General features: G+C 46.5%; 1 protein-coding gene across 2 annotated transcripts in view; it reads right to left on the reverse strand.

Moving 5' to 3' along the window:
* Positions 1-19,965, reverse strand: part of NEGR1 (neuronal growth regulator 1) — a 257,739-nt gene that overhangs the window by 50,756 nt on the left and 187,018 nt on the right. For both annotated transcript variants that reach the window (XM_068406620.1, XM_068406619.1), the window contains exons 5-6: positions 6,685-6,805; positions 1,594-1,745 (exon numbers count right to left, since the gene is read on the reverse strand). In XM_068406620.1, coding sequence (XP_068262721.1) covers positions 1,594-1,745; positions 6,685-6,805 — 273 coding nt within the window. The remainder of the gene's footprint in view (positions 1-1,593; positions 1,746-6,684; positions 6,806-19,965) is intronic.

Below are 19,965 nucleotides of genomic sequence, written 5' to 3' on the forward strand. Positions count from 1 at the left end.
AAGTTGGTACCCTGTGATATTTTTTTTTTTTTTTAAGTGATACTCTTTCTAGATAACGTTAACGCAAACTACAAGCAAGGAAAAAACTCCACTAAATGATCTTCATTCCCAACCGAAATCTGTATCACCACCTTTTGGAAACCCTTTCTGGTTTTGACTAGATTAAAAAACTCATAGTATAAAATGAGACTTTTCATCTTGGTCTGTCAGTCAAACCTCGGAGCTAACATCACCCCCATATGCCATTCTGGGAGGTCAAGATCAGACCCAAATTTCAGTATTTTCTCTCACACTCTTCTGCTTCACACATCCCACCTCCTTCACCATGGAGAACACCTATTTTTATGATTTGTAACAATGTACTTGATAACTTATATGACATTTTCAACCTCTGCACCTCAAAGTGCTTTTTAAGGGCGGCTACATGGTACCTCAGCAATTTAAAACTGATACAATCCTGGCAGCAACTAGGAGGCATTCAGCTCTAATCTGTTAAAAATTAAACCAAACCTTCATTTTACCTTCTCTGAACTGCAAATACACCAAATACTATCTGCTTCTGGCATAATATTCCTTTGTTTTCACTTCTTACATTTTCTGTTTAAAATAAGCGTAACGTTGTTTCCACTTTGTTGATTTCTCAAATATTAAATAAAATGGCAGCAAAGGCTTCATGCTATTTTCTGCTTATTAGGTCTCTTCTGCAGTAATTTACAACACCCTGACAATACGTATCACACAGGAAGCGTATTCAGGAGGCAGTTTCACGGCTAGAAGGCAATAACCCTGGGATTTAAGCAACTCAAAATCTGCATTTCCCCTCAATAAGGAATATCTTCATGTAGAGAAAAGCGTGTAGGATATAGTCTGAGTTTTGTCTTTCAGTGTTATCACTATCAGAACAGATTAGCACCGACGTTCTACTACGAACACCTTTGGATGCCACCAACAGATGGCTAGATACTCAACAAGTGTGAAGTACTACAAATTCACAGCTAAAAATATCTTTCAAGCAGAACATTTGAGACCCATTTTAGGCAGCCTTCATGCTAAAACCCTCAATGCTTTGCTTTGCCTATTACAGTCCTTATTGTCTTTTCCAAAAGATTTAACTTCAAGTCCTCCGCGACCGCTCTGCACCAGAAGCCAACGACTGACAAACCGACCCGCGAGCAGGGCCCTGGCTCACCCCAGCATTCAGCTCTGTACGCTCCCTGGAACCGGCTGAAAGAGTTTTTAACTTTATTTGCAGTGGTGCCTCAGCGATCCCTCGTTGTTGTTCTGAGCAGAAAGATTTTGTCATACTAACTGTCTCTATACCATGACGGCAGGTTGGGTTTAGTTGTGTTTTTTTTTGTAGAGTCATAACTCACTGATACCCCCAACAAGTGTCATCACGCTCAGAACAGAAACCCTTTGGCAGCACAGAATAAATAACCAGGTGCATTATTTCCCAGTACCGAGGAACGCAATGGTATTTATACACCTTGCAAAGAAACCAGGGAAAGAAAACGACTCGTGTTTTTGCCTTCTGAATCCATGTATGTGGAAACAAACAACCATGAACATTTGCCACATGTCCACGTTACTTACGGTTGAGAGGCAGGCTGGCATTGGTCGTCCCTAGCTTGTTGGCAGCGACACATGTATAGTTGCCAAAATGCTCTTCTGTCACATTGGTAACAGTAAGAAGTGATCTCGTACTATAATTTTTAATAGTGATTCCTTGTTGACCATTGATCAGTCTAGAAAGCAAAAAGAAAATTTCTATAACTCATATACCATAAGCAATAATTTTCTTTTTTTTTTTTTTTTCCCCTTTTTTTTTTACAGACACAGCTGGTAGCACAGGGAGCTGTTTGCAAGCTGCCCATGTCGTCTGTCAAGCAAAATTATCATAGCAGCAGACTGGAGAGGCCAGGGGCAACACTGGAGCTGGGGGGTTATTGAGGGGAACAGCTCTGCCTGTGTGTCCTACATAAAATAAAGGCTAACACCCACAGCCCTGCCTGCCCGGAGGATAGCACAGAAACTCTCAGATGGAGAGCTTAGGTTTTAAATTGGGCAAACCTAATTAAAAATGTAACTACCCTATTTGGGGCAGGAAAGTATTACGGTAAGTCTTTCAGAGAGTGTTTTTTCAGACTCTGGAGGTTGCTCTTACACCCCTCCAGCTGACGGCAGGTGAGGATTAGGTAGCCAGAAATGCGACTACGTAGGATGGTGACCACAGTTTATTTTAGAGGCCTCTAGAGTTACAAATTAGACTTGCAATTAGAAAAGATGTGCTACAGCAGCGCTGCATCCTGAGACAGCAACCTGACCAGGAACCAGGTAACGAAGCGCGGGGAAGAGCCGAACCAGGGCTCTCCTCACCCAGCTCTGCTTCCCTGGCCTCGAGCCCCCCGCCCCAGCTGTCACAGGAACTGTGCAGGTCTCCTGAGGTTGCTCCCAAAGCCGTGTCAAAAACACTGCTGCTGCCCCGGGGCAAAGGACGACAACCAATGTAAATGTTGCTGCTGTAGGTAAACCATGTCTGCTCAAGAAGGGTAACCACCTTATTAAACTACTACCTGCAGCTGATACCTCATAATTCCTTAGGTTTCACATAAAGAGCAGAGTTCTGGATTAAGTATACAATTTTTATTTGAAAGACAATCATATACCCTGGGAATGAATGCAATCTTTTAGCATTCTGTCTAAAAACATTTGAAAATCAATTGCACTTTTGCATGTTGGGGATTGAACACTCCTCACTGTTACAGGAGTGCCTCTGTTCCCATTTAATCCCTACACGCTGCTGCCCGTACAGGGGTTTCTCTTCCCTGTGCACTCAGCGTCGCTGAGAAGGACCCTGCTCTGCTCTGTGATAGCTCTGCTCCCACCTGCGGCTCCTTCCTACCAGCTGTTTCCCAGCCACCTCCGTCCTTTCGGCCCATAACTGCAGTTTGAACTACAGCATCTCTATTTTATTCTACTATAGCTGAGGAATGGCTGCGGGAGCTGGGGGTGTTTAGCCTGGAGAAGAGGAGGCTCAGAGGTGACCTTAGTGCAGTCTACAACTACCTGAAGGGAGGTTGTAGTGCAGTGGGAGTCGGCCTCTTCTCCCAGGCAACCAGCGCTAGGACAAGAGGACACAGCCTCAAGCTTGGCCAGGGGAGGTTCATGTTGGCCATTAGGAAGCATTTCTTCTCAGCAAGGGTCATTAGCCATTGGAAGGGGCTGCCCAGGGAGGTGGTGGAGTCACCATCTCTGGAGGGGTTTAAGAGAAGACTGGCCATGGCACTTAGTGCCGTGGTCTAGTTGCCATGGTGGTGTCAGGGCAATGGTTGGACTCGATGATCCCAGAGGGCTCTTCCAACCTGATTGATTCTGTGTGGTTTTACAGTTCTGAGGTTTAACTCATTTTTTTTGTCCAGAAAACCATGGGTGTTGGCATTTCTGCCATCCCCTTGCCCCATCCCACGCAGCAGCAAAGCAGCAGCAGAGACGGCGCCACCTTCCCTCCACAGCCCTGCTAGGAAGTGGCTGACACTGCGGGGCCAGACTGGGAGGGGAGTAAGTGGAATCAGATAGATGTGCCTGTCAACAAGCCATGTAATTAACGGACCGAGGAGTCGGCATTCGTTAGCATAAATTCAGCATTTTGAGGATTTCCATTTGCAGTTGTTTTTACTTTTAAATTTTACTTTTTTTTTAACCAGGTGCTTTTACTTTTAAATTAATTACTCCCGTGTGCTGCTCTGCTTCGCTCATTGACTGCACACTGTGTTTATTGCTTGTCTGGGTTTTACCAAGTTAGCTCTCAGGCTCTAGGGTGCAGCCACCCTACACATTTCTTCACCTTGCTGCTTTGCACCACTAGTTACCCAGGGAGCAGCGATCTCCTTTTTATCCCAGAGACTGTGTCTATGCATCCAAAGAAGGTCCTGCATCAGTACCAGCCCTGAGGGGCTCCTACCTTTGGTTTCATATTTGAATATGTTAAGCCATTATAATGAGTTTTGTTATTTCCAATGTAAGTCTTGTTTGCTTTGTCAAGGATGAGGGAATTAATATTTTTAGGTGACTTTTGGACTTCTTCCCTGTGACTGTTTAATGTCCGAGATCTAATTTCTGCGTCACCCTATAACATAACATACTTGAGTTGTGTGTTTCAGAAACTGGGAGTCAGCACAGCGAAGCCATCCTCCTCTCTGCGGGGAATCCTTGTACAGTTTTAGAAGCCACACGCTTTTATAATTTTACAATGCTTTTACTAACTTTTCCCCCAGATCTCCAGTCCCTTCCCAGCTCAGCCCACCCTCCCCGGCTCGGGCTCTGCGCAGCCACCCGACAGCTCCCACGTGGAGTTCAAGGCGCTGCTTTTGACTAATAAAGTGCTAAACGGTCTGAAAGCTGCCAGTGAGACCTCTCCTCGCCTCTCCCCAGCTACCAGAGAAGCCCGGGGCTCCTTGCCTTGTGCTTGGCCAGGGAGGAGGGTTGCAAAGCAAGCGAACAGCAGCTCCCGGGAGCTCGGTGATGCGGTGGAGTCAGTCCTGCAAGCCCTCTGTCTCGAAGACTAGCAGTTTTAAATGGATGTAGTCTGTGCCTGCTTTTATGTTCAGTTTTAATGGCTATTTTATGACGAGACGATCCCTGGAGTCTGGAAACCGTGGGTTTGGATTTATATTAATCTAAGTAACAACAATACAGTTTACAGACCCCAAAGGCTTGTTGCAGACACTGAGCATATACTTGGGGGTTCAGATCTAACTCCCACTGTTTGTTTATTCAAAGATTCATCCAGATTAAAAAAAAAGTCCCAATCCAAGACTAACTGATGAAAATGGGATTCTGTCTACTCTATTAGCAGAAAATACAGCAGGGTGTGCACTCCCAGCACATAAATTTAGTCTTGTAGTATACCTGCAAATTATCTGCAGGATAATGTACACACTGCTCTGAACTACCCTATGCAAACTGCCTCCTCTCAGTTGTGCATTAAAACAACTGAGCTGCCCAAGGCTCATTCTGCGTTGGCTTTCCATCATCCAGGGGTAAAGGGGATATGCTGGAGGAAAAACCAACGTGTATGTGTTTTCCTCTTTCCTGCAAGAGGTGGAGGCTCAGAGATCCCCAGTACCTTTGTAGCCATATGTCTAGCACATCTGTCAACCACAGTTTAACAAACAAGGCTGGACCATTAGACGTAACACAATATCTGAGCAGGCAGCCACCACAGGACAGTCCATTTCTTGCTGATTACAGCAAGCCTCAGGTGATGCACCAACTGCAACAGAGAACAGAAGGCACCGCTCTGGTGCCCTGAAATGCTCTGCTTAGTCCTGCTTGCTGCTGCCGTGGTACTGAGCGCTCTCATGGAGAAAGGAATTGGTCGATGTTATAAATAGAAAGGTGATTATCACGCTAATTGAACCCAGAGTGCTAAAACCTGTGCCACAATACTTTCTACATAAGTTTGTGCGGCAACTCCCCCCAAACGTGTGTACAATATAATATGCATCTTTGGAAACAGGATGCAGATGGGCTTTGCCAACAGAAGAAAAACATTCACTATTCTATATATCAAAGATCGATTATATTGTTTTAGAGAATGGTTTAGGATATGGCCAAAGTGCCACAGCCATGACTGCTGTGAAGACTGACGAAGGCATAGGAGCAGCCAGTGCTCCTACCAGGGAGCAGCTGGGCAGCGAGCCAGGAGCTGACAGCTGGCTTTCTACAAAAAACCATCATTAACATCCCCATGTCAACTGCCAGGTTTAATGGGACGTTCGAGCTGAGAAACCCAGCGCGTGGAAGCCAGGAAATTCCAGAAGCTGGAAGATGTGTATGGACAGTGGCTTAGAGGGGACAACACCCACTCGATTTGTGCCAATATGTAACCTTAACAGAAGCAAGCTCTTAGATAAGAGCTGTAAAACAGAGTTTCCTATTCAAAAAGAAAAACATCTACCCCTTTAATGAGCTGCTTTTTAAAATAAAGATGACTGCAGAGATGCCTGTTACCATTATACAGCACTAACGACTGGAAGTGAAGCTGAGCATAAACAAACCCAAAGCACACGGTCAGGTTTAGGGTTCGAGCAGAGCGCACTGCCCCGAGCCCCTCTCGCACGCTGTGACGTGCAGCAGCTCTACTCGAGTCTGTGCACTGTAAACCCCTGGTCTGGACCGCTAATGGCACAACTGGCTGAAGATCCGTACACATTACGGTTTGGTTGAAAGTCTTGTTCATGAGCCAACCTTCCCACCCCCAAAACCCGCAGCGGGAAACCTACGAAGATGAATTAAAAAAAAAAAAATCCTTTTAGTAAACTTTTTCAGTGCCTTTCTGGTTATTCTACTTAAAAGGCTGCAGTTACTAAAGCGTGTTTAGACGTTAGGCTCATCACTGGAGTTATCACCAGCACAGCCCAGCTACGGACAGCCTGATTACGCCTCATTTTTGAGCACAGAAACTACAACCACAAGGAAATCGAGAAACTCCCCCAGAAGCCGTGCAGAGCAGCTGTCGGTAGCCAACACCTCCAAGCACCAGCATTCGTTTCAGGACAGCCTGCGGGACTCGTCATCGTGGGGACAACCCCAGCCCCGTGGTCTCCGCTCTTCCACCCGGGTCCCCGCGGGCGGGCAGCAGCCCCAGCAGCACGAGGGGGTCGGCGAGCGCCAGCTACTTACTTCCTCTCTCCTTTGTACCACTCAAAGACCGGGGCAGGAACTCCTGCACCTTCGCACCGTATCAGTCCGTTCCCTCCAAGCACCACACCGCTGGATTTAAGTTCCTGAATTGTGGGGGCAACTGAAAAAAAAGAATTGTGAAATGGATATTTGCATCTAGGTAGGCAGACTGTTCAACGCCGCTTCTCTTCAGCACGCTCTACGTTACTCTCAGCCTGGCGTGTGTTTTCCAGCTCGAGTCGCATTCAACCACGTTTTCTTCCACCAGTGTAAAAGTTATCCCACAGAGCAGAGTTGGATATATATTCTGTGTATCTGGTGTAAAAAACATAACTGAGACATGAAGAAACATCAATCCCGTACTCAAAAAAGCTGTTTTTCCAACCCAGATACTCAACATAAAGTATAAGTTTGTTAGTGTCGTACGAGAGATATTTAAAACCTGAGAATTGGAAAAAAGCACATGATGCCCCAACATGGTGCCAGCTGAGAGGCCGTGGGGTCCCGGCCAGGTCTCCTCCAGCTGAGGAGGGGTACGGCAGCGCCCAGGGTGAAGGGTCCCAAGCAAAGGGACCATGCCCAGCACCACTCGTCTACTGCATCATGTCTTCTGCAAATGCCCCCCAAGCCCATGGGCTCAGATGGCCTCTGAAGTCTTGTTTTGTGTATTAAAAGAACAAACTTACCTTTGCAATTATGAGCCAACTGCAAACAGCACATAACAGCGTGACTTCTCCAGCATTACACTGGGTATAGAGTTGTTTAGGTAAATATATTTTGTCCTTTTAAATAGTAAACATTGTAAATAGCAATAACCATTTTAAGCTTAGAACTACAAACAAAGATAAAAAGGGATCGTCAGTTTCTCCAGTTGCCAGCGAAAGGGTAAGCTGAAAATAAAACACAACAAATTCCTCAGGAAAGGGATTATCAAAGGAAAGGCTGAACAACAACTGTCTTCTCCCTGGAAGTTCTTTTACATTTTCTGGTTTTTGAACAATAATTTATGTGCATCATAAAAACGCTATAAAAACCAGAACACAGAACTTATAAATAAAAATCTGTTTATTTTTTCCCAAGCAGTTTTCCAGATGTTGCTTTGAGGTGTTTATGTACGTGTAAAATGCTGACTGCCTCTCGTGTGCTGCTTCCCCCACCTCACCCATTGCTCCGCACGCCACGTTGAGAGACCATCGCCTCTTGTGGGAACCAGCCCCACTAAAGAGCATCAGACCCACAAAGAGCAGAGCTCCAGGTCAGCTCCAGCACACACCTCCTCGCACACCCCTTCCTCACCAACACCATCAATGGCCGCTTTCCAGATGGGTGGGACATTGCTCAAGAATCCAGCTGTCAGCCCAGGGACAGCAAACACGCGCTCTTACACTCATGCACAAGTCTTGGTGTTCAGCACAACGGCGTGAGGATGTTTTGGGTGGGATCAAACAGAATGGCTCGCTCTCGCCCGTCGCTCACACCCTACCCCGAGGCAGGCGGGCAGACAGACTACAATTTCCCCCAGATGGCAACCACACCCTCTGCCTTCACCTTTCTCTTCCCAATGATTACATCAAACCAAGCCATAAATTCATTAACTTTCAACCAGTAACATTAAAAGTTCAAGTGGATAATAAATATAACCGATTTGCATGACTACTCCATAATCTGCATAGGAAAAAAAAACCAAGTTTTTTTTTGTTACTACATAAAAATAACAGAGACATATAAAGCTTCCTCTTTCCTGAGGAATGAAGCAGTTTGTGCAGCCGAGACTTAAAAAATAACTGATCATATGAAGAGCTGTGAAGCGGTTACATTTTGCCTCTGCTGCTACAGCACCACGTGGCACCAGCAGCTACTCGGAGCACCACAAAGCTCGTGGACCAGCTTGTTCTTCCGAAGCGTTCAAAAGAAAAATACTAAAATTGTGCAAGATGAACCACACGAAAGCAAAATCTGTGCAAGATAAACCGTACAAAAGCATCACCTGGAAGAAAATTAATGTCTACTGCATGGGCACGTGGTCAGCAGCGGTTGCTGAAAGCCCCGGGAGCGGGGACTGCCTGCCAGGGTTCCCACTGCTTCCCTCAAGCTGTACAGAAGATGTGAATGCTGCAACACAAGCCCAGGACATTTCTCCACCATTAGTTCATGTGTCACCATGGCTGGGGAGCAGCACCCTGAGCAGACAGGTCCAGGGGCTCCTGGCTGCAGGCCACCGAGCCCAGGCCCCCAGCGTTCAGAGGAACACCAGCTCGCTTCCCCGTTTACTGGGGGAACGCCTGTCTGACAGTGTGGGTCTAGGGGGGGATTCCTGGTCCACCCTCCTGCCCAAAGTGGGGCCAGCCTGACCCAGGTGCTCCCACTGGACCCCTCCGTCCCGAGGTGTCAAAGCTCCAGGGAGATCCTCAGCCTGCCTGGAAGGCAACGCACCGGCACACACTTATCTCCGCAGTTACAGCCATGCACCCTGCTGCAGTTTTAAACTGGTACTTATTTTGTCCCCAGTGACACAAAGAGCAGGACTAAATTTCTCTTTGAAAAAAACTTTTACCCATTTAAAGACTTGTGCGCTCATTCTCTCAGTCCTCATTTATCTAAACAAACTCAGCCTACAAGTAACTCAGTTCTCTCATTTCAGACATCACATTTCCCCAAAAAACATGCTTTTTGTGGTGCCTGGAAGTCCTCCAGTTCACCCCCAGTTTCCCTGAGTGAGTGTGCCCGATATGAGATGCACCACTGCCAGGGAGATGCTGCCAAGTGGAACAGGGAGGTTGCTCCGCGTGGTCTCCACGTGATGCTTTCCTACACGTGATGACATCCTGCCATCGCTGACTTAATGTGGCGTTTATTCATAGAATCCCAGACTGGTTTGGGTTGGGAGGGACCTTAAAGCCCATCTAGTTCCAATCCCCTGCCATGGGCAGGGACACCTTCCACCAGACCAGGTTGCTCCAAGCCCCATCCAGCCTGGCCTTGAACACTGCCAGGGAGGGGGCAGCCACAGCTTCTCTGGGCAACCTGGGCCAGGGTCTCACCACCCTCACAGCAAAGAATTTCTTCCTCAGATCTCATCTCAATCTCCCCTCTTTCAGTTTGAAACCATTCCCCCTCATCCTGGCATTACTTGCCCTTATTCCCCTGTGGCCCTTGGGATTTCCGTGGCACAAGCCCGCTTGCCCATCTTACGTTTGTGCAAGCCCTCACCTGCACGTGGATGCTGCCCCACGCTTCTCCTTTCCTCAGCACCTGATATTTTTCCCACCGTTCTCCTGTGTGCTGAGACAACCTCCAGTCCCGCCTGCTCCACGGGCTGTCCCCTGGCAGTGCCAGGACACCTGCCCTGGGGAGGGATGGAGATTTCCTGCACCTGCAATAACCTGAGCATGGCAGGTGTAAGGAGATATGAGCTATTTTTGGGGACACCAGAGAGAAATTCTGCGAGAGGAACGGGGATAATGCACTGGATCCGTGCACCGGGCAAGCTTTCATGAACTGAAAGTTGACTTTAAGCTGCTGACATCTCACATATTTCCATCACCATCAAAAGATACTCAGTGACCGTGGGTTTGGTCTTTCAGGCGCTGAAAGACACTGGGAAGATCTATCACGACCGTGGGTTTAGTCCTGTGCAGGAGAAGAGCCACGACCACCCCGCGGGGTCTGCAAGCCCTTGAGTAGCAGGAAAGAGCACTTTATGCAGCCCTTTCTCCACATCGTCACGCAGTGCCTCCTTGCAGAGCTTTGTAGTAAGAGGTAAATATTTTTCTGCATTACACAAAGGGAGTGGAAATATTTGGGGTTTTTTTTCTTATTCAGAGTGGGAAGGATTATTAGCAAAAAAACTGGGTTTGAAATTAATGTACCACACTGTGTGCACACTACACAGACAATATTTAATTCACATGAAAGAGCAAATAAAAGACCAGCAAAGGACTGAGTCATGTAGCGAGTTTTTTCCAAAAGTACCATCTTTGTGCTTCTCAGTGGGGCCTGCCCACCTTTGTGGGTTTTTAGGGATTTTTTTTTTTGTTGTTGTTGTTTGTTTTTTAAATAAATGCAGAACATCACTAGTAATAAATTTTAAACCTAAATGATCCATAAAAACGTACAGCTTGCTGATGCTCTTTCAGGCAGAAGCCCCAGGCACCGCACTCCCAGGGCAGCTGGGAAGGGGATGCTGGCTGGATCCCAGCTACAGATCACGATTCCGGGCTTTGCTGTCCTGTGAGGCAGAGTTTTGTTTGGAAAATATTGAAAAACTTCTGAAAAGGAAGTTTTCTTAGATCTCCCTTTCAGAAGGATTTCAGCTTCTGTTTGTTCAGAATAAAAATAAAAATCAATATTCTCTGCTCTAGGAAATCCCCAGTTAATACTGGTAATGAAAACACAAACCGAAGACAGCTTAGAGTCACCATTCTCTCAGATTTTTCATTGCCAGATTTTCTTGGTTTTAGCAGAAAGAGGAACCCTCATTTGTAACGTGCCCTCATTAGTAATGTACTGAGCCCCAAACCCATCAGACCCTACAGCTCCCATCGGTGTGGACGGCGGCATGACCCCACATGAAATGACACACCTGAACACCCGCTGCTGCTGGCTGTCAAGGGTTGGTGTGGGATGAAGGAGACAAACACATGGGAAGAGAGTCTTGGGCCTCCACTATTTCTTTTTTTTCCTAAATGTAGTCAGCAGAGACTCATTTTTGACAAGGCATTCATGATTTGGTCTTATTGCTGTCAGTCACGCTGCAATCGTCTGCATCAACCCGCCAGGCTGGATGGGGCTGGGAGCAACCTGGTCTGGTGGAAGGTGTCCCTGCCCGTGGCAGGGGGTTGGAACTAGATGGGCTTTAAGGTCCCTTCCAACCCAACCATTCTATGATTATGCTGCTGGAGCTATGTGGGTTTTCTCCTATTTAAAAGATTTTGAGGTTATAGCAATCAGAAAGAATACTATGTTGATCTAGATACATGTAACCTGGCAAGAGGAAAGCTCATCTTTTATGTTAACAAGTGCTCACAAGGGTCAGTTCAATTCTGCCACCACATTGGTTTTTTTGGGGAACAATTGCCCCGACACCAGAGCTGCCCAGTACAGGGATGTGCACGGTCAGCCGCACCGCACAGAGAGGGACGAGGATAACAACATCCCCTCTCCAGCAGTGTGGGTGAGGTTAGAATGAATATACAGAAAATAACACGATTTTTCCTCCCAGGCAGCACCCCAAGAATTGAGAAAATTCCCGATGGTCCCCCACCCGTTCCTCCCCCGCGCCAGGACTCTGCATCTCCCAGCACTGACCATCCCTGCCTGGTCACCTCCGCCTCGTTAGATCCTTCTGCAGCTCTTCACAGCATGCTTCATGCTCTGCATTGCCAATAAACTCGCCAGCCCTCTGCTGATGCCCTTTTATCGGGTGTTACGAACAGCACAGGGGGCTTCCAGCACGCTCCCCTCCCCGCGCAGGGCCCGGGGGGGATCTGACCCTTTTAAATTCCCGGGGGGATGATTTAAAAGCTACTCAATCCCAACAGCAAGTAGATGCCTTCACAACCCCTGGCAGGCTTCCTGCGAGGCCCTGAGGACCACTCCTGGTGACACCAGCACCACTGCCCACGTTCCCGCAGGTGACCCCCCACATCACCCACCGCCCCGGCAGCGGGCAGCTGCTCTTGGGTTTTACGGCCGCTTAGGGAATCGATAGCAAGGAGAAATATTGGCCACCTAGGCAAATGTTTTCATTCAGGAGTTTAATAACGATGACTTAGACTATTACAGAAAATCATTTAGGATCACTAACGATGCAATCCTGCTCTACTCAGCTGATTGATCAAACAGATGCTCGCAGAAGTCTGGGTGGGCTATGGAAGGCAAGGGATAAACACAGAGGGACACAAGCTTAAAGGCCTGGTGAACGTTTAAAAACCATTTACCTGTTAGAGGTCACAGGGGGAAGGAAGGGGGTGACAGCCACCGAGAGCTCCCAAAGGGGACAATATAATAGGAAAGTCAGTGGTCTGACAGAAGATGCTGCAGCAAAATGTAACAGTGATGTTAACAAGAAAACCTTGTGTAAGACTAATAATTTAAAATGTATTTGTTGTTTTTATATCTCCTAAACAATGGTTATACAAAATAACAAAGAAAAAAAAATGTGATGATATATATCAGAAAAGCCTAGTACTGCTGACAGAGTCATATTTGTAGGTTCAGTCTCCCTACGGTGGATCCTTGTTCAATCCTCTCGCACAGTTCGTCCCTGTGGAGCAGAGCACTTAAAATAAATGCTTCGCTTCTGACTTGAAAATAAATTACTGGAACTTACTTAATATCAATTTCTCAAATACGTGTAAGTGCTTTGCTGGGAAAGGCTTTGCGAGTGGGTGCTCAGAGGCTCGGCTTAACTGGGGTTTCACTGACACCCTTTTGTGTTTGTCCCTACACGAACCGGCTCAGGACCCTCCCGAGGTCGGTCACATCAGTTACTGCTGAACCAGCGCGGGGGAAGCCCAACCGCCTGCTTTCCCTCCTGTTCAGGGGTAACAGAAAATCACCCCGCAGCACAGCACAGCAGGAACACTGATGAACAGTTGAGTTGTTCCTGTCCCACAGCCAAGCGCGACACGAGCCCATCAGGCAGTCGGGTCGGTGTGGGAGCCTGGGGGGACCCGTTAGAGGCTTCAGGACAGACGGGCACTACGTCAAGTGTGTACGCACACTCTGACACCTGCACATCCCCTTTAATTTGGGGTGAAACAATTGAAGTTTCAATAAATACCCCCATTAAAGTCTCACGTGATGATGCCGAGTACTCACTGCGCTCCATCTCTCTCCCAGCGTGTTAATGAGAGACGTGGAAGCTATCATGTCTCCCACTCCTGCGCTAAAAGAGCTTTATAATTATTTTCTACTCAGTCTCTGCTCATCTGATATCACCAGCATGTTTGTGTGACTCAGGCGTTTGTGCTGGGAAACAAATTTTGCAACTTATGTTCCATCCAGAAATGATACAAAGTGCTGCTGAATGGGGTTTCCTACCCAAATATTTTCATTTTGCCTTTAAATGTCTAAAGGAGCAGCTAACACAATGCCCACGATACCCTGGCATTCAGGCAGGCACAGAAACTCCAGCTACAACAGGTTTCATCTTTTAACATTTTAATGAGCTTCGGGACTTTTATGCATATTAGTTATGTTGCCCTAATTACTCATTATAATTCTAATGTGCATTTTATATTTAATTACAATGCTTATAAAGGTTTGGTATGGACAGTAAATTATTATAACTAGCATGTGCATAATGATTATGAGCTGAATTTATTAACTTTTACACTAGCATTCAGGGCTGGCAACTTCCAATTTCACCTTTGTGATTAACCATATTGTCTGATTAAGCTAACATGTTTGTGGCATTAATTGTAAATGTCAAAAAAGTGTTTTATTTTCCCAAATTTTCATCAGATTTTAATTTGGCATCCTAAGGTAGTCTTTTGTTAGTGAAATTGCTCTCTGGTGTGTTAAGATAAAGACTTTCAGGTAGGAGAAGCGCTTTTCTGAGGTCTCTTTTCTGCCTCAGAAAAACAGATATGAGCAATATTCAAGAACATTCATTTGTATATAAACACACACATAGTGTTTTACCAATAAAGTAGCAAATCTTTACAAGTGAAACAGTATTACTTGCACTTTATATAATTAAGATGGTCTTCCAACAGTCTAGTTTGTTTAATTTTTCTAACCTATTCAGAGCAGCAACCCTACCTGTTTCCACATCAATGGAGTGGATTAATAAATGCCTCTCCATGTCAGAAACTTCTCCAGCATGTGGCAACACTTGATAGACGTGCCTTTAACAAACACCGGGCTAAGCAACTAATAAGCTTATTTTTTTCTGTCTCTTCTTGATGACTTATCAAAACCCCCTGAATCCAGCGGGATCCTGATTACGTATACATATGTTTGCATGCAAATGTACACGCTGTCAGCGAGGATTCAGTTCAGCTCCTGCATTTCTAACCCAACGTCTCTCCTGTGCTTTTCCCTTTCCTACTCAGGATTCAGCTTTACAAACCAGGATACTTTAAACATTGATTAACTACACCGTTACGTAAGCACCTTGCACTAGCCACCAGAAGACGAGCAGATCTCAAGCATTCCCCACGTGTACTCTGGCAGGTCGCAGCGCACACCAGCATTTCCCAAAACGTGCCACACCTAATGGGTTGTGTTATAACAGCCCACCAACACCACCGGCTGCTCTGCACGTTGGGTTTGGGAATAGAAAACCTCCCCGTGTTGAGAGCAAAGCTTAAAATCCACAAGTGATTGTTCTGCTGCAGAAAAAAAATCAGCAACACAAAATAATACTTAATAAATAATAGGCCAGCAGAGAGGAATTCTTAACAGTGTGTTTTACAAGTATTTGAGTGACACAAAAGAGGAGGTTGAAACTTAACCAAACCTCCCCAAACCAGCAGACAAAGCCCTCTGGGGAGCTGCATAGAAAACACAAGTCAGCGCGCAGGAGGAAGGACTGCTTTGTTTTTCTGTCCATCAGATTTTATCTTAATGTTTCATCTATTTAGTCCTTCTATTGTCCAATAAAGCATTTTTTCTGATCATATTCCCTTTAAGGCATCTCTGTAGATGTATTTTTATCCTGATAAAGGAGTTGCTCCAGCGTGGGAAGACCAACCCTTCTCTCGAGCAGCTCGTGTACAGGTGACAGCAGCTCCAGGTACACACTAGCACCTGCTCCGCACCCCTGGGTCAGGCAGCCTGGGTCCCCACGGTCACCACACAGACCAATGCCTCTGTGGGAGCCTTGACAGGGCCACACCAAACCCCCTTGGGCTGCAGACCTGGATGGGAACAGCCCCTGTCCTGCCAGCAGGGGATGCTCCCTGGCTGCCCAACCACGGCTGGTGTGACTGCCCATCTTTTTGCAAAGAGCTACGTCCCGTGTGGCAGACCGAGTCCTGCCACCATGTGGGAATTCACAACATGAACAAACCCCTCAGTTCCGTGCGCTCCCCACAGCCAGGGACCTCACGAGGTACCTCAGAGCAGCCGGGCCGGACAGCCAGGTCAGGAGCATCCCACATCTGTGTTTGTCCATCGGCTTCGCACTCGCCCTCTCCATGGGTGTAATTGAAACGACAATGAACAAACATGAAACAAATCCTGCATTTGCATACAAGACTTGTCGGTAATTTAGAAGGAACAGATGCACAAAACATAAATGGGGATATAAAAGTTCAGTGTTTGGCGTTGTTTGATACGGTGGAGTTGGTTTTAATCCTTCATTGGCCAGCGCAGCTTGATTCAAATTTACTGAAGTCAAAGTCTTCATACTGACTTCAGTGGGCTTTGAACGAGGCCCAAAAAGATCTGCAATAAAAGAATTTCACAGTTTTCAAAACAAAAAAGTAAAAAAACACCCACAACTTGAAAGAGCAGCAGTATCACAGAGACAGCTCTTGCCACGTAATCCCTCTTTTCACACGCTATTGCTCTCACTGCTGTAATTTGGGGGAAAAGTTGTCATCGATACTTCCTCATCTGCAAGGAATGGCCAAGAATCTGTAATTACCCGAGTCAAAAGAACAAACTTTTATGTCTCATGGCACAAAATATGGTATCGACAGGACCCAGCAGAACCGCTGATGGTCTTTCTTGAAATATATGAAGGCGATCTCTTAAAACAGGGTTTAAACCTCTCAGTGTAGTACGTAGGGAGATTGAGAGGCACAACTCGAGTCCTGACGCAGCACCCACTGTGGAGAGGGGACAGCGTGTTTGCTGGGGTGTCGGTGACACCCGGGCACTGCGGCACCAACGGGCAGTGGCTGCTGAGGAGGGTGTGGGTCTCCTGCTAGAGGAGACGGGGCAGAGCCTGAGCACCGTGTAACAGAGCACGACACCCCTAATAAGTCGCCTGCAAACGCTGGCTGGAGGACTTCAAGGTGAAGGGCATCTCTCCAGAATTCGAGAGAGCATCTCCCCCAGGAGAAGGCGTCTCAGGAACAGCTGGGGTTAGCTGTTCCCACGCAGCGTGCACACCAGTCCAACGTTCACTCTCCTTTTGCATTCACTCTAAGTTACATTTTTCTGCATGTCGAGAGGGACTACACGGCCCCACACAGGCAGTGAGGGAAGCCCAGCGATGGGGAGCTTTGTGCTGAAAGGCAGGGGAGTGTCTCCTCAACTAACAGCTGCGAGGCTCAAGTAGTGGGACAGAAAGATTTTACTCCATGTAAGCTTGCTGATAAATATGGCAGTGCTCCACGTGCAGGAGCAAAGGTACGTCGCTGGGTAATGCTGGAGGACCGGAGTTAGGTTGGGAAAGGGATGTTTCCACATGGGACAGGAGTACCAACATGGCAGGACAGGGGAGAGGAAGGATGATATGCTGTTGTGTCTGTTTGCCCAGGGGAGCCAGGCATCCTCCCTGAGCCAGGCTCACCAAACCTCCCTCCCTCGGCAGCTCCTGCACAATTAACGTGCCCTCGCACTCTGCTGCCGTTCCTTCATCTCAGCAATTTATTCAAACGTGTGCGGAGGTGAAAGGGGAAAAACAAGTATCAGCATCCTGGTGTGGTACTAAGGAATGAGGAGGAGGAAAGGGGATGCTTTCATACATCTGATGCCAATCCAGAAGGAAGAGTTGGCCAGGAGCCTGGGTGCGAACACACATGAGCGCTTTCGCTTTGCTATTTCTCTCCCTCTAAGGAAGATAAAAGCAATGGACTTCAACAAATTCCAGGAATTACTAAGTAGATCTTTTGGCACTAAAGCTGAGGAGAAAGTGAATTAAAACAAGCTGGTAGTTTTCCAAGGAGAAAAAGTTTGGAACAAAAATGCGAAGTATCTCAGAGTAGGTCAGAAATGCAGCAAGAGACGTGCTCGAGTCCACCGGAGCACGCCCAGGAAGCCAAAGCACAAAAGCAGACATGAGACATCGGGGGCAATGAGAAACTGCGCCCAGCATTAAAGAAAAAAGCCACTCTGCTGGCCAGTACCACCAAAACACACGTGGTGCCCCGTTTCCATACCACCACCCTGATGTCTTGACCCTACCTGGAAACACAACATGATCACTCACCAAAACCCTGGACAGTGGACCCAGAACAAACCCTGGGCACCCCCATCCCTTTGGCCTGGCAAGGAGCCTTTTGATGACAATTTTCTAAATAATTTTGCATCCTCACCATGGGCATTTTTTCTCATCCACATTTCTCACACTCACACCTGTAAGTTCCACATGTCAGAAGCTTATGACCGCCAACACATGACATCTTCTGCCTGCCCTGGTGATAAATGGGAATTAGTGAGACAACGTGATCTGTTGTTGATGAATCCATGGTAGCTGTCACCCCCCTCAGGTTATCTCCCAGGTACAAACACATCTTGTTACAGTTCCAGCATGTGTGACTGGAGACATGCCAAGAGACTGCTGACTCCCTCTGAACAACAGGCACCCAGGGCCTCGGTCCCCAGGACCTCACCCAGCCTAAGGGCTCAGAAATAACAGTCTCATCATCGTTTGCTTTATGGAGATCTTTGATGAAGTTTATTATCCTCATCTAATGACTTGAGACAACAACTAGCTTATAGAAGACTATTCTCTATCTACTGTAGGTTAAGCTTTATTTGTCTGCTCTTGGTATACAGTCCTGGTGGCTTGCAAGTGACCAACCTTCCCTTCTTCTGAGATGGTGGAGAACAGCAAGAGGAGGTGTCTGACAACGTGTAGTGCTGGGAGGAGAGGCCAGACCCTCCCAGAGATACTCAACAGACACGTTATCTAACACAAACCACCTGCTTTATGGGGCACTAGTGTGGCCTCAGCTGAAGTACCAAAAGTTCAGAAAAGCAGAAGGAATTGGGATTAGTGGAGCTGGAAAAGGTGATTTACTAGGGACACAAGACAGAAGGAAAACAGGAATCAGCTCTTCCCTACCTCCTTTACGGGCCAGGCAAGCAATTATCAACCAAAATTGAAGCAAGGGAGATTTAGGTCTGGTGAGCTATTGCTGGAAGAGATTGCTTAGGAGACTGTCAAGGCACTCCTTTTTTTTAGTTTTAAAATGAAAGGTTGATAATTTGAATACTGGTGTCTGCATTTGGGCAGCAGCATCAGCCTGACTCCTCAGTTCCTCCTCTGGGTTGAATTTTTGTGGTCTCAGAGATCCTGGGATTATTAAGCATCAGAACAGTTCCTATAACAGCAAATTCCTTTACTCATTACCGTAGCTACTAGTGTTGTGTTTAAGGTTATATGCCATTTTTCAACACAATGGGAAGAGAAGAAATTAGACTCTTCTCAGCTTCCAATAGTAATGAAATCTCCAGGTTCATGCTTAACTACAGAAATGAGGTAAGTACTGAAACTGGATTTGGAATTCAAAAAAATCATTCAAGAGACAGAACTAAAACTTCTTGGCAGAAAACTTCTCTCGTACACCTCGGATCTGATTTGATATATTCTACATGCATACCAAAGTAGCTAGGGGTACTCACCAAAATGATATTTCTAAGGACAGAACTCATTACTACTGTATAATAAATGGAAGCATAAGTCAGAGTTAGCGCTGAACAGATTGTTTGGGGTTGCAAAGACAGCAGCTGTCACAGCTTGACAGCTTTCTTGTTAGTGAATCAGCTTCACTGACAGTCTTTTTGATTGAAAACCACTGTTCGCTGACAGTGTGTTAGAGCTGATATACATATGTATCTCAGGAAGAACGAGAAACAGCCATAAAAGGTCTACAAGCTATTGCTCTATATTAGAAAAGTGAAGTTTACATAAAGGGTTTTTTGGTTTCTCCCCAGCAATCTGTGGCAGATGTAAGTTGATAAAAACAGGACAATCTATACTGATAGGTGACAAGCACACACGCGCTCAGAGTCAAGTCCAAAGTGGGTTTTCTAGCTAAAAGCAATAAAGCCACAGAAGCACTAGTTGCTTTCAAACACTCTCAGGAAAAGCTTGTGTAATTGAAAACAAAGTTTAGAAATAAAATTATAGAAAGAAAACTCAGAGCAACTCTGACAGGGGCTTCCCAGACCTCCTGCTAGCCCAAAGGGAGGGTCTGCTGGAGTAGATATAACCATATTAATTCAAAAAAGAACCTGTTAACTTTGAGTCACATTTTACTTCTCTTACATGCTCCATCCACATCAACAGTTTCGATCGGCAGCTCTGTGGGACAGGCAGCGTTGGCTTCTGCTTTCTGCAGCACACTCAAAATGCCTCTGCACCTTGTGGCACCA

This window comes from Nyctibius grandis, chromosome 8, assembly GCF_013368605.1.
Source record: "Nyctibius grandis isolate bNycGra1 chromosome 8, bNycGra1.pri, whole genome shotgun sequence".
In the NCBI taxonomy this organism is placed as follows: Eukaryota; Metazoa; Chordata; class Aves; order Nyctibiiformes; family Nyctibiidae; genus Nyctibius; species Nyctibius grandis.